At 41.1% G+C, this 13595-nt stretch overlaps 3 protein-coding genes across 3 annotated transcripts; 2 read left to right on the top strand and 1 right to left on the bottom strand.

Moving 5' to 3' along the window:
* The first annotated feature begins 638 nt into the window (after window positions 1-638).
* Window positions 639-5106, top strand: pink1 (PTEN induced kinase 1). Its single transcript, XM_085393018.1, has 8 exons — window positions 639-1119; window positions 1644-1919; window positions 2045-2148; window positions 2248-2430; window positions 2619-2782; window positions 2893-3020; window positions 3288-3518; window positions 3733-5106. Exons 1-8 carry the CDS (start codon window positions 766-768, stop codon window positions 4015-4017), a joined length of 1725 nt encoding a protein of 574 aa, XP_085249144.1. The 5' UTR covers window positions 639-765; the 3' UTR covers window positions 4018-5106.
* A 349-nt stretch (window positions 5107-5455) lies between these two features.
* On the bottom strand, window positions 5456-8677 carry LOC146645680 (tubulin alpha-1B chain). Its single transcript, XM_085393019.1, has 4 exons — window positions 8037-8677; window positions 6851-7073; window positions 6616-6764; window positions 5456-6522 (listed from the first exon to the last, which is right to left on the bottom strand). Exons 1-4 carry the CDS (start codon window positions 8037-8039, stop codon window positions 5542-5544), a joined length of 1356 nt encoding a protein of 451 aa, XP_085249145.1. The 5' UTR covers window positions 8040-8677; the 3' UTR covers window positions 5456-5541.
* Window positions 8678-9137: 460 nt separating this feature from the next.
* On the top strand, window positions 9138-13021 carry agmat (agmatinase (putative)). Its single transcript, XM_085394917.1, has 7 exons — window positions 9138-9511; window positions 9926-10128; window positions 10350-10398; window positions 10806-11001; window positions 11369-11548; window positions 11698-11782; window positions 11893-13021. Exons 1-7 carry the CDS (start codon window positions 9207-9209, stop codon window positions 11964-11966), a joined length of 1092 nt encoding a protein of 363 aa, XP_085251043.1. The 5' UTR covers window positions 9138-9206; the 3' UTR covers window positions 11967-13021.
* Window positions 13022-13595: the final 574 nt, after the last annotated feature.

Raw genomic sequence — 13595 nt, 5'->3', positions numbered from 1 at the left:
ACTGCACACCCACTGGCCAACATGTCAGTGACATGGTAAAGCTTCACCCTCCTTTTGACCAGAATTCACTAAATTAACATGTTGTATCCAACATACAACAAAACTATGAACTGACAACACTTACAACAGCAAACCTAATTAGCAGGCTTCATTTATAAACTGTACAGGTGTAATGCACAGATACAGATATTCACTAATTAGTGCAAAGTAACAGATTCTTGGGTGGTCTGTACCACATAGGCAAGCCATAATTTTTGTCAGTTTTCTAATAAAATAAGTATCCACATGGGTAGTTGGATGACTTTTTAAAAGAAAAAAAAGAAAAGAAACAAACAGAAAAGAAAAGAAAAGAAAAAAATCTACATCACCTTGAGTAGTTAAGGAGGGAGAAACTACTCAAACATTTTTGTGTCAGGCCTTAAACAACCTTTTAAATGCCATTGGGGACTGGGTTGTTATACATTTTTTTAAAATATATAGTGTGCTCGGCAGCCCAGCATAAATTGAACCTCTAGTGATCCTGTATTTGTGACATGATTAAATGTATTTGTGTTTATACCCTGATATGTCCCCTGATCGTTAAACGCCACCCTCCGGTAAACGAAAAGAAGACAGTCTAAAGGTTTGCGCATGCTCAGCAGCAGCAGTTATTGTTTTGTTTACATAACGCTGTCCTCTTGTGGGGCCTTTCGAGAGCTAGGCGTAGAGAGCTAGGCAGAAGTAAAACTTCGTTGTAGCAGCTTAAGTTACCTGTCCGGGTAAATTATGTCTGTGAAACACGCTATTAGCCGGGGACTCGAGTTGGGCCGGTCGGTCTTTCAGCTCGGTCTCCTGAAATCCGGTGGCCGACTCGCAGCAAAGCTCCGAGCTGACCGTTTCCGTGCAGGCCCGTCGGTCCGCACCGCTCAGCCTCAGGCTTTCCTGCCGTCTCGGTACCGCTATTACCGCACTTCTCTGAAAGGCCTGGCAGCTCAGCTTCAGTCCGCCGGCTTCAGGAGGTTTACTGGCGGGTCCCCGCGTAACAGAGCTGTATTTTTGGCTTTCGGTCTCGGTGTGGGGCTTATCGAACAACAGTTGGAGGATGACAGAAAGAGTGCTTCAACATGCCAGGAGATCCAGGTATGGTATCTAAAAGTAGGTCACAGTAGGGTACCTAAGCGACATTTAAGTCGTTAAGTGTAGTAGCTTCTGACAAAGTGGTTTGTTAGTAGTCGTTTTTCTTTTAGTCTTTATTTTCATGGTTATTTGCCGTATTGGGGTTTTTTTCACTGAAAGTTTGTTTATTTGTATCTTCACCAATTCTGCATATTGTTTTTACATTTATGAATGTTTTGTTGATACGGTAATGCATAGACCCAAGATTTGTGTACGTTCTTTAATTTTCATGCTGTTTGCACTGAGGCCTGAATGGATAACCTGGTTGCAATCTTGCATTAATTTACTTTTTATTATTTTAATATGTCTCTAGCTGCGTCTATAACAAGTGTAGGTACATTTGGGGGCTTTAAAAAGTTGTTGTATACAGTCTGATTGTTTTTCCTTTTTTTTTCTTGACTAAATTTGTTTATAGCACGTGATTGATATGAACATATCTTTGTGTAGCTTATTATTATTATTATTATTGTTATTGCTTTCCCCTGCAGGCTGTTTTTAGAAAGAAGAAATTCCAGAGTCCATTTAAGCCATTCACCTCTGGATATAAACTGGAGGATTACATTCTAGGGAACCAGATTGGGAAAGGCTCCAATGCAGCTGTGTATGAGGCTGCAGCTCAGTTTGCTCCTCCAAAGCAAAGTGCCAGAAAATGCTCCCTGGTGCAGATAAAAGAAGGTGAAGTGGAAGCTGAGGCACCTCGATCTCTGACATGCTGCTCACTAAGGAACTTCCCTTTTGCTATTAAGATGATGTGGAACTTTGGGGTGGGTAGTATACTAATGGTTTGATAATGATTTCACATCTGTTTTAGGTTTTAATCCTCTGTATGAAAACAAACGAAAAAGAGCCACACATCAGTACCGACGGGTATTTTGCTATTTGTTTGCAGGCTGGGTCATCAAGTGAGGCCATCTTAAAGTCTATGTCTCAGGAGCTGGTCCCTGCAGGTCCTCATGCCTTAAAGCAGGAAAAAGAAGAAATTACTCTGGATGGGTAAGTATTATAACCTCAGTTCTTTTTATTCCTGCCTCAGAGTGGTGACCTAAGGATAGGAAACGTACTAATGAATGGCTGTGATTTCTCTACATGCAGACATTTCGGAGTCCTGCCCAAAAGAGTGTCAGCACACCCTAATGTAATCCGAGTGTACCGGGCTTTTACTGCAGATGTTCCATTGCTACCAGGTGCTCAGGAGGAATATCCAGATGTTTTGCCACCCAGGCTTAACCCTACAGGCCTGGGCAACAATCGCACTCTTTTCCTGGTCATGAAGAAGTAAGACCTACCTTCCTACCTACTTCAGTCCAACCCAGTATGTGTGCTAGAAACATTGTGTATAAAAAAATAAAAAAAAGTCACTGTCTTTGTTTTCAGAGATTTTTATTATTTTGTTGGGTTTTTTTTTATAGTGTACGTGTCAGGTCATTTTTATTCAGTAACTTCACAGATTTTTTGTGTCATAGCTATCCATGCACACTGAGGCAGTACCTGGAAATGTCCACACCAAGCCGCAGGCAGGGCACTCTGATGGTGCTGCAGCTCCTTGAGGGGATTGACCATTTGTGCAGAGAGGGTGTCGCTCACAGGGATCTAAAATCAGACAACGTGCTGTTGGAATTCGACTCAGGTCCGAACAAAATTCTGTCAATAACAGAACAGTTTAAAGCCAAATGTAAACTATGCCAGCTTGAGGTCTGTTTGGGTCACCGGTGTTATATTGATTTGTCCTTTATGCAGATGGTTGCCCCCGTTTAGTGATTTCTGACTTTGGATGCTGTCTGGCCCAGAGCGATTCTAGTCTGCAGCTGCCCTTCAACAGCATTTGGGTCAGCAAAGGAGGGAATGCTTCACTTATGGCTCCGGAGGTAAGATTAAAAATGTCTTTATTGTAACTGAGTAGCCACAGTTGCTGCGCCGTCTCTTATTGGTGACTATTAAGACTGAATTTTGTGACTTTTGCCTCCACTCTGGTTATAACCGGAGGTGACACTTGGATACCATTCAAGTAACCTAATTGTATCTTTGTGTTTTGAAATGAATCATTAAGATAAATAAGAATTCATATAAATAGATAATTTGCAGTTAACCAGATATTTAATCACTTTAATTTCTCATAATTTTTCTGCCATCAGGTGGCCACTGCAGTTCCAGGATGTGGTGTGGTGCTTGACTACAGCAAGGCAGATGCCTGGGCCGTGGGCGCCATTTCCTACGAGATATTTGGACAGCAAAATCCATTCTATCGAGCAGTGGGACTGGAGAGCAGGAATTACCAGGAGAAGCAGCTTCCTCCTCTACCCTCCAGTGTTCCAGCTGATGTGCAGTTCGTGATACGCTTACTTCTCAGGAGGAACCCAAACAAGGTAAAGAAGGGGCTGTGTTTAGTTTAATATTTAAGTTTTCAGTAAAAGAGAGCTAAAACAATATAGTTTCATTTATTAAACCGAAACATTGAACTAAAAAAAATCACAATTCTCTCAACACTAAGGGGAATTGTGAAGTTAACATTTTCTGTAGATTTACCTGAGAGGCATCTCTACCATTCCACTACTGAAACATGTTCTTCATACCCTGCAGCGCCCCACTGCCCGTGTGGCAGCTAACATGCTACATCTGAGCCTCTGGGGTCGGAAGGCTCTGGCTAACCAGGACAGTGTGGGCATGAGGAAGCTGGCTGATTGGTTGCTCTGCCAGTCTGCTGTGGTTCTCCTTAAGGGCTGTCAGGGGCCCAGTGGGAACAAAGTGGAGGCGGAGCTTCAGAGGAGTTTCCTGGCTAACTTAGAGCTGGAGGACCTGCGCACTGCTGTAGGCTTCCTCCTCTATGGGCAAGAGCAGAGCCAGGCCTGCGTGCTGTCTGTCTAGATTAACTCAAACACGTAGCTGAGAGTCACTGATATGGATAAACTGGGGCTTAAAATTGCTTTCAATACTCAGACTTCTGTATGTGTGGTATTTATTGTTTTAGCTGTAACATCTAATGGCTGTGGGTATTGTTTGATTATTTATCATGAATTGCCAAGTGGTGTAATTCTCCCTTTTCAAGAACCCGACCCTCAAACCTGTGTCCTCTAATGCTGCTAATGTTACTTATCTGCATTTCTCACATACTTGTGAATATGTTTCACTTGCCATCATCACTGTATCAGCAGGAATTCAAGCACTTCAAACATTCAAGTGTTATTGGTACCCATCATACAAAAATGCAGTTTGTCTTACACGTGCAATGCATTGTGGATTACTGAGACGGCTGCTGGGGAGTGATTGTGTTTAATTTTTCCCAACATTTGAGTTGCTTCGCAGCAAGAAATTCTATTATGTGAGTGGATATTTTGTTTTCCAAATTATGATACACTTTTTCAAATCAGCCTGTGGGGGAAAAAACAAACAAAAACTCACATTCATGCAGTTATTTTTGCAACTATGAAAATTTTTTGTACCAGTAAATGTGGAGGTCAATACAGATCAAGTTAGACTCTACTGTGTAGGGTAAGACCAAGTGAAAGGTTCACAAGTAGGACATAAAGTTGCCCCTTGAAGATCTGGTTGTCAGTGGATATGTGTGTTGCAGTCAGTTGTACACTGATATTTCACAGCTAAGGAACATAGACCTGTCCTAAATGCTAGAACATATGAATCACATTGATCCTGATGTGTCATGCATGAGTAATTAATTAATCTTAAGGATCTGACTTTGTTCCACATTGCTGCTGTTTGCACTTTATGCTCATGTTATGCACCTGTTCAGAGCTGAGGTTTTCAGCTAATATAATATACAGATTTCATAATAATTGAAATATTGGGACTTAATCCTTCATATTAGGATAATCTACTGTCAAAAAGAATGAAAGGGATGCATGTATATGGCTTCCTACAAAAGATTATAAGACGGATTTTAGATGTATGTCATTTTTTTTGCAGTGTTTCAGAATAAAAGTGTTAAAGAGCCCTGAAGTGGTTGTTCAAGTTCTTTCCTTTGTCTTTAGATATTTTCAAAATAAATAACTCGTATTGGTGATATAGTAATATCCATACTTTTTTTTTTTAAATTTTGATGATGAATATTATTAGCACTGTTTGTGAAATAACAAGTTGCGGCCTGATCTTAAATGTCTTTTTCTTGGAGTTCCAAAGCAGATTTCACCTGGATTTTTCCATGTGATCTTGGACAAACTAAAATTGTTTCTCTAAAAATCCCTCACAACTTAAAGGTGTTGTTATGCAAAAAAAGGTTTGATACAAGACTTCATTTTTCAGAAACTTTATTTAAGACAGAGCCATATTAGCATTTTAATAATTTATACTCTGAACAAGTCAAACGGGTAATAAATAGACTGGAATGTATTTAGGAACACACTGAAGTTTCCTGTATAATCCCTCATGACCCTTTCAGTACTCCTCTCCTTCCTCTTCTCCTTCACCCTCAATAGAATCAACTCCCACCTCCTCATAATCCTTCTCCAGAGCTGCCATGTCCTCTCTGGCCTCGGAGAACTCTCCCTCCTCCATACCCTCACCCACGTACCAGTGAACAAAGGCACGCTTAGCGTACATCAGATCGAACTTGTGGTCGAGCCGAGCCCAGGCCTCTGCAATAGCAGTTGTGTTGCTCAGCATGCACACAGCCCTCTGGACCTTGGCCAGATCTCCACCAGGAACCACAGTGGGGGGCTGGTAGTTGATGCCAACCTTGAAACCAGTGGGGCACCAGTCCACAAACTGGATGGAGCGCTTAGTTTTGATGGTGGCAATGGCAGCATTGACATCTTTGGGTACCACATCACCACGGTACAAAAGGCAACAGGCCATGTACTTGCCGTGGCGAGGGTCACATTTCACCATCTGATTGGCTGGCTCAAAGCAGGCGTTTGTGATCTCAGCCACTGAGAGCTGCTCGTGGTAAGCCTTCTCGGCAGAGATGACTGGAGCATAGGTGGCCAGGGGGAAGTGGATACGGGGGTATGGCACCAAGTTGGTCTGGAACTCTGTCAGATCAACATTGAGGGCACCATCAAAGCGGAGGGAAGCAGTGATGGAGGACACAATCTGACTGATCAGCCTGTTCAGGTTGGTGTAAGTAGGACGCTCGATATCGAGGTTCCTACGACAGATATCGTAGATGGCCTCGTTATCTACCATGAAGGCACAGTCAGAGTGCTCTAGGGTGGTGTGGGTGGTCAGGATGGAGTTGTAGGGCTCCACCACAGCGGTGGACACCTGGGGAGCTGGGTAAATGGAGAACTCTAGCTTGGACTTCTTGCCGTAGTCGACAGACAGACGCTCCATCAGCAGGGAGGTGAAACCAGAGCCGGTGCCACCGCCGAAGCTGTGGAACACCAGGAAGCCCTGAAGACCAGTGCACTGATCAGCCTGAGGAGAGAGAGGGAGAGACAGCAACCAGATAAGAGATATACCCATCAGTTAGGTCATTTATGCAGGATTCTTCTGCTCTGATTTACCCACCAGTTTACGAATCCTGTCCAGAACCAAGTCAATGATTTCTTTGCCAATGGTGTAGTGTCCACGGGCGTAGTTGTTAGCAGCATCCTCCTTGCCAGTGATCAGCTGCTCAGGGTGGAACAACTGGCGGTAGGTCCCAGTGCGCACCTCATCTACAAAAAACCACCATTAAGAAATTATGTAAGGGTTTTAACAAATTAAAGAGGCAACAGCGATAAGTTTATTTCTAGAAGTTTACCGATGACAGTGGGCTCTAAGTCGACAAAAACAGCTCTGGGAACGTGCTTTCCAGCTCCAGTCTCACTGAAGAAGGTGTTGAAAGAATCGTCTCCACCACCAATGGCTTTGTCACTGGGCATCTGACCGTCTGGCTGGATCCCATGTTCCAGGCAGTAAAGCTCCCAGCAGGCATTGCCAATTTGGACACCAGCTTGACCAACGTGGATGGAAATACACTCACGCTAGTATAAGGGGAAAAAAGATTTGGATTAAAAACAAAGACGAGTCTTCCACTTGCTGAAGATAACCAGTTTTCAGAACAGTTTTTGCTAATTAAAAAAAGGAGGGATAAAACACATTAATCGGGCTCACAAATGAAACAATCACTGTATTTTAAATTGCCTTTAACACAACTGCTTAAATTACATTTTCCCTACCTTGCACAAGAAACCGTTAATAATACATTTTCTATATTCTATTATAACATTTGGTTTGAGTCTCAGTCTGCCATTTATTTTACAGAAGCCCATGCATTTTGTGCTGCGACATAAAACTGCCTACTGCAGGATTACTGTAGACAGAGAGGATTATCTAGGTCAGACATGTTGCAGTGTGCTGGCTCTTTAAAAAGACACATTCAGATCATCCACTGGGGTTATATGTAACACAATTTGTGCTGTATTTGATTTTATGGTATATTTTTAAGCATATATGATATTAGGGATGGCTTAGTTTTATATAACACACAAACACAATATGGTGTATTATGTCACTGACATAATTATTTTTTAGAAAAGAGGACACTGCATTTATGTAACATACATTTACATACACGTTGTGTTAAACGGCTGGAGATCATGTTCAGAAATTGATAAGGGAGCCAATGGAAGGCAAGTGGACAAGGCTAGTGGTGAAGACTAAGATGATTTACAGGAGTTGTGTAGGATAAGGATCAGGCTCTTCCATATGAATGTAATTTATCATTTAAGTACGAACTTAACGAACTGACGACATCTCACACTATTTCTATTCGCAATTATGTATGATCACAGTAAGCTGCGGAATACTGCATGGCAACAAGCACGGTTGCAGTAATTTGGAAAGAAACAGATCTGAAAAAACGACCTAGTTTAATTTCCACATATGTTAGACTTAAACAGTAACAAATAAGCAAGTCAAATGTTAGAAATTAAGGTCTCGCTTACCATGATTGCTTGTCGGTATTATGCAATGTAATGAAACAAGCCAAAGGAGTGTCTGCGACTGAGGTGCTCGGTGTCTGAGGCTGCTGTGATGACGATCTTCGCTCTGCCTCTTCAGGAGGACAGGTGAAGTGCACAAACTGAAAATCCTTCTCCGTCTGGCGCAGTAATTGTTTCCCATTCAGAACCTCCAATGTGCGATAAGAGGCTTTCGGGAGCTAATTCCTCCTCCGCTAAGGCGTGAGTCGGTAGGATTATGCAGGACAATATAATACAGGACTGTGCAAAAAAGAGAGCAGAATTTCATAAAATCTGGTAGGAGGCAAGACCCTCGGATGTCCTTTTTCTAATAAATAAATAAATAAATAAAAAGGGGTATTCGCTTTGCTTGTGTAAATCAATGCAATTAGCCAGAAACCCGTTATCTTGAGTAAAGCCACGGCATCACAATGGAAGCTATATTGTTTGGAGATCCGAGAGAATAAAATAAAAAAGGCTTAATTCAGGAAAATGACAAATACTTCAGCCGTTGAACTCCACTTATGTGGTCGTGTACATTGAACAAATGGCTTGGCTGACGTGTCCAGGAGCAAAAGTAACTTTGAAATTACAAATTTGGCTTCCTTTTAAATTTCAATCTTATCACAGCTGTAATATTGCATTTTTCCCTATATATTTTCTTCTACATTCTACTTTAATGAAGTCATTAGCAAAAATCATAGAACTCGCATTCTGTCGATCGAGAGTATTATAACTACTTTATATGTATTCTTCATAGTTTTGTTTATCAATCATTCATAACGCTGGTCCTCTTCCTGATAGACGGTCACAGCTGGTTTCTCCCTCGATTACTCATTTGCAGACTCGTGCTGCCTTCAGGGCTCCGAATCATGCTGTGACTTATAAGACCTATAAGAAAAGTAATGAATTAATCAGTCGCCTAACAAAGATGTGCATTACTTAACCTGCATAATAAGAATCAATTTGTGCATCCAATATCACAGTGTGTACAGTGCAAATTAATAAGTTAAATAAATACTGTTCAACTATACTTTTTCATTACGCTGCTCGACGCAAAACAAAATATTACGAGCATACAATAAAGCACTAAAGTAGCAGAAGTCCTTTAAAGGCCTGCTGACACAACTTAACTTTACGCTCAAGTTAGCAGGCATGTCGTCGCTTCGGAGAAACTTGCATTTGAGTCGTACCATTACCGCTGCAGCAGCGGACTTTTTCGCCTTGCAGCCACGACAGACTTTGGCTCTTTGCAGCGACAGACGAGGCCTTTGCATAAATCCGAACAGACAATGCTCAGGGAAACGCTACAATGTACCACCGAGCGCCGAGTTTGTTGCCAGGGTGGCCGGGATCCCCACCATGGCCAAATTACCTTACCAGGACACCGCAGAAGGGCTTGATGCAGCGTTTGTTGGCGTCCCAATTGATACCGGGACCTCGAACCGACCTGGCGCAAGGTAGTGTTTTTCTCTGCAGCTAATATTTAAACGTATGGGCCTGCTGCTCCGTAGACTGTCATTGGATGCATGCATAACAAAGCTGATGTTTTCAGGCGTTTAAAGATAGATTTAAGTTTCACTTTTGTAATTAAAGTGACTAAATTAATCTTATCCTCATGTTGTGCAAAACTTCACAGACCATCTTGTACACAATTGACACATATATAGGCAACAGAAATCCTCAGCTACAGGGAATGTACAAAAGCTGAAACGTCCAAATTCATTTTGACCACCCAATACCTTACTGTGTACAGTAAACACTATTTTCATGCCATCAAGGTTAAAAATTGTCACAATAAAAAAAAAAAAAATGCAAAATCCAAGCAGCAGCCATTGTGCTTGAACAATCATAGCTGTCATCCTGGTTCACAGGTTTGGCCCACGACAGATCAGAGTTGAGTCGGCCATGCTGAGGGCTTACAACAGTGGCACCAGGGCAGCACCTTATGAGTCCCTCGTGGTTGCTGATATTGGGGATGTGAACGTTAATGTGTATGACCTGAAAGACACTTGCAAACGCATCAGGGAGGCCTACAGAAAGATCCTGGCCACTGGCTGCATCCCGCTAACTATGGGTGAGAAGAAAACTGATCTCTAGAGGTGAAGAAAACGCTCTAAAAGTGCCCTTGCTCACATTTTATTCAGACAGTTGCACAGATAGTCAAGGATAGCTCAGTAAATATTTAACAAAGCACAGTGTTGTAATACATGTTCAATTATTAGCCATTTAGATAGCTCTATAAACCAAAGAGAAGATTTGATCAAAGGTTGGATTTTAAGGAAGTTTTGTCTGCAGGTGGCGATCACACTATTGCTTACCCAATCCTGCAAGCCGTTGCTGAGAAGTAAGTGTGCTTTATTCCTAGGAACTACATGTGATGCAAATTATTTGAAGTTGAGACTGCTGATACAGTGCTACTTTTTTACACACTTTAGGATACAATAAACATTGTTTTGATCTGTGTTGAACTGTCTTAACACGGCTATTAAGCATTTTTCCCTCAAACTTCCAAAACTGTACAGCCTACAAATCCAAAAATGCATGATTCAGGTGTCGCTTGAGTTATGCATTCTTGTATTCACTGACTTTACAATCTGAGAATGCAATAAAATGAAAGAATACTGTTTTGTGTGAATTGGGTTTACTGAGAATGCAGGAAGAGTCCTCAGTTAATATATATAGCTGCCACTGATAAACTTCCTCTTTAACCATTTTATACCCCATGCCCTTGTTCCTGTGATAATTTGTTAGGCATGGCCCAGTGGGTTTGATCCATGTGGATGCTCATGCTGACACCAGTGATGTGGTATTGGGGGAGAAAATAGGCCACGGGACTCCATTCAGACGATGTGTGGAGGAAGGATTACTGGACTGCAAGAGAGTGGTCCAGATTGGCCTTCGGGGTTCAGGCTATTCTGCCGACTCATATGAATGGAGTCGGGCACAGGTACTCTGCTAGGTTACTGTTTCATGTGTGTAAAGCATGCTTATGTAGCATATATTTTTTGGCGTTGGATAAATAAACCTTTACTTGCTTGTTCCCCATAGGGAAATGCCTCAGATAAATTCAACATAATGGTTTTGGCATTTTGTCTGGAGAGTAAATGCTGTATAACTGGATTAATATAAAGTTGCAAGAATCTATGCTAATAATTGGTATATTTTATATCTTTATTGTGCTTGTTTTTTGACAACAAGATGCAAATGCTTTCATCTAGAACAAGGGCATTTTATGGCGCTGACTCGGAGATGCCATATGTCTCAAAATAATTTTCTCATAACAAGGCTACTATGTGTTTTTTCTACTCCTCTAGGGCTTCCGTGTTGTGCAAGTGGAAGAGTGTTGGTTCAAATCTCTTGCGCCTTTAATGGATGAGGTCAGGAATCAGATGGGCAAAGGTCCAGTATACCTCAGTTTTGACATTGATGCTCTTGACCCTGGCTTTGCTCCTGGAACAGGCACACCTGAGATAGCAGGGCTCACTCCCATACAGGTAATCAAAGTGCTAAAGACACCTCAAAGTTTACTATACTAGTTACTAGCTATATATAAACAAAACTACATACACCAAGCAAGGAAATGTTGTATTTTCTGCTGCATTATTAATTCATTTTTTCAATCAATCGTCACGATTGGATTTAGGGAGTTGAGATTATTCGGGGATGCCATGGTCTGAACCTTGTTGGATGTGATCTAGTGGAGGTGTCACCACCCTACGACACCACAGGTGCTTTTTTTAACATTTAAATTCTTTTGAAATTCCAATTTTCTTTCTAATGTATTTTTTCCCTCTTGTCCTCTTATTCATTTCATTTTTTTCTTTCATTCTGTCAACAGGAAACACTGCATTGACTGGGGCCAACCTCCTCTTTGAAATGTTATGTGTTCTCCCAAAAATTAAGTACTATTGATAAATACTGAGCGCATAGAAGAGAATAAAATGTGTAGTTTTGGAAAAACTCGGACAATCAAATTTTGGTACAGTCATGCTTTGCACTCTTGAATGACACTAAAATATCTGAGGGTAATTACTGTCTTATAAATTGCGAACAAAATGATGAGTATGCCGCAGTGGACACAAGTTTTGATTCTGTAAGTATTGGCTTCATTAGGAAATCCTGCACTCATTCAACAGTGCAGTGCTGCAGATGAGTTTTAAGACCATGACAACTTAAGTGTAGTGCTGTTTGGGTGTACAGAAATGTGAAATTCAGTATTCACCAATGTGCATTTAAGGCAAGAAAGACAAACCGGTCAGTGATTTAAACTAACTGCTGCTTTTAGTAAATACGTAAGGAAATATTATTTTTGAAGTGTCTTTATTTACCTTGACTGCTGAAAACAAGTTTCTTCCTTCTGATATCACAATCCAGTCATAGTGCCTGGCACTCTTGCATTGTTTATGCTGTTGTACAAACTCAGTATATACTGCGCAGGAGCATTTCATTTCTTAAAAGGCTTTTATTTCAACCTTTCAGAAAAATGTTACATGTCTATGGTTTCAAAATTCACGATATGAAAACTGGTTACTAATTCATGTTTTTTCTAATGCTTGAAATGTGTGTTCTCCAGGTGTTAACACAAATATCATCCTGGCACACTTTGGGCCCTGTAGTGCCAACTGAGCATTGTTTAAATGGCCCAGCATACCTGACTATTGTTGCTGTCCATCATTTTATCACCAGTGTGCACATCTTCTGATGACTGCTGCAAGAAGGATGGCTCAAAATGCCACAAAACTCAAATCATCCTAATCTAGTTCCTTGAACAGAACGCGACCTTCACGAAGTCTATTGTAACTATTGCAAATGACCACTTTAAAAATGTCAAAGTCTGGCTTAGATGCAAAATATGAAAGAAGGAGGGATGACTCAAGGCTTGCACAGTACTGTATTTTATTAGCATTATATAACAGCAGCTATTATAAGAGAGAATTGTACTTTTTCTGAAATGTAGGCCTTGGACACCTTTATATAACTCAAAAAAAATACAATATTTTTTTTCAACCAACCTTCTTTTTCCTCTTCTTTTACCCGTCTTCATTTCCTATCTTTTCCCTTTCTTGAAGGGCAGCATAGTGTCACAGGGATTAATACTGCTGTCTCATCAGTCTCCCGGGTGTTTCTGTGTGTAGTTGTCTCCCCCATGCTTGCATGGGTTTATAATTTTCTCCAACCTCTCTGGATGGGTTGTGATTATGGGTTATTCTTCAAGCACTGCTAACTTTAATCTCAGTCTGGCAACACATTATTGGCCATATTTTCTTGACAAAAATGATAGAACAGACACAGTGCCTATAAAATCAGCCAAACTGTATAATTTCATTTAAAAAAATGGTAACATATTCCAGTGGTTGTTGACCTGAAGAGTGTGTGTGTGTGTGTGTGTGTGTGTGTGTGTGTGTGTGTGTGTATATGTGTATATATATATAGATATATACAGTGGGGCAAAAAAGTATTTAGTCAGCCACCGATTGTGCAAGTTCCCCCACTTAAAATGATGACAGAGGTCAGTAGTTTGCACCAGAGGTACACTTCAAC

The sequence above is a fragment of the Rhamphochromis longiceps genome, linkage group LG20 (assembly GCF_057381845.1).
Source record: "Rhamphochromis longiceps isolate RC_006_pf linkage group LG20, R_longiceps_female_GT1.1, whole genome shotgun sequence".
In the NCBI taxonomy this organism is placed as follows: domain Eukaryota; kingdom Metazoa; phylum Chordata; class Actinopteri; order Cichliformes; family Cichlidae; genus Rhamphochromis; species Rhamphochromis longiceps.
This window is presented reverse-complemented; position numbering and strand designations above follow the sequence as displayed.

Excerpts from the sequence above, each read along its gene's own strand:
- agmat (XM_085394917.1), top strand. The coding sequence starts at position 9,207 with ATGTCGTCGCTTCGGAGAAACTTGCATTTGAGTCGTACCATTACCGCT. Across the intron at positions 10,129-10,349 it reads CTGCATCCCGCTAACTATGG|GTGGCGATCACACTATTGCT; the intron begins GTGAGAAGAAAA and ends TTTTGTCTGCAG. Across the intron at positions 11,002-11,368 it reads ATGAATGGAGTCGGGCACAG|GGCTTCCGTGTTGTGCAAGT; the intron begins GTACTCTGCTAG and ends CTACTCCTCTAG.
- pink1 (XM_085393018.1), top strand. The coding sequence starts at position 766 with ATGTCTGTGAAACACGCTATTAGCCGGGGACTCGAGTTGGGCCGGTCG. Across the intron at positions 1,120-1,643 it reads CAACATGCCAGGAGATCCAG|GCTGTTTTTAGAAAGAAGAA; the intron begins GTATGGTATCTA and ends TTTCCCCTGCAG. Across the intron at positions 2,783-2,892 it reads GCTGTTGGAATTCGACTCAG|ATGGTTGCCCCCGTTTAGTG; the intron begins GTCCGAACAAAA and ends TCCTTTATGCAG.
- LOC146645680 (XM_085393019.1), bottom strand. Across the intron at positions 6,765-6,850 it reads CTTAGAGCCCACTGTCATCG|ATGAGGTGCGCACTGGGACC; the intron begins GTAAACTTCTAG and ends GGTTTTTTGTAG. Across the intron at positions 6,523-6,615 it reads TGGACAGGATTCGTAAACTG|GCTGATCAGTGCACTGGTCT; the intron begins GTGGGTAAATCA and ends CTCTCTCCTCAG.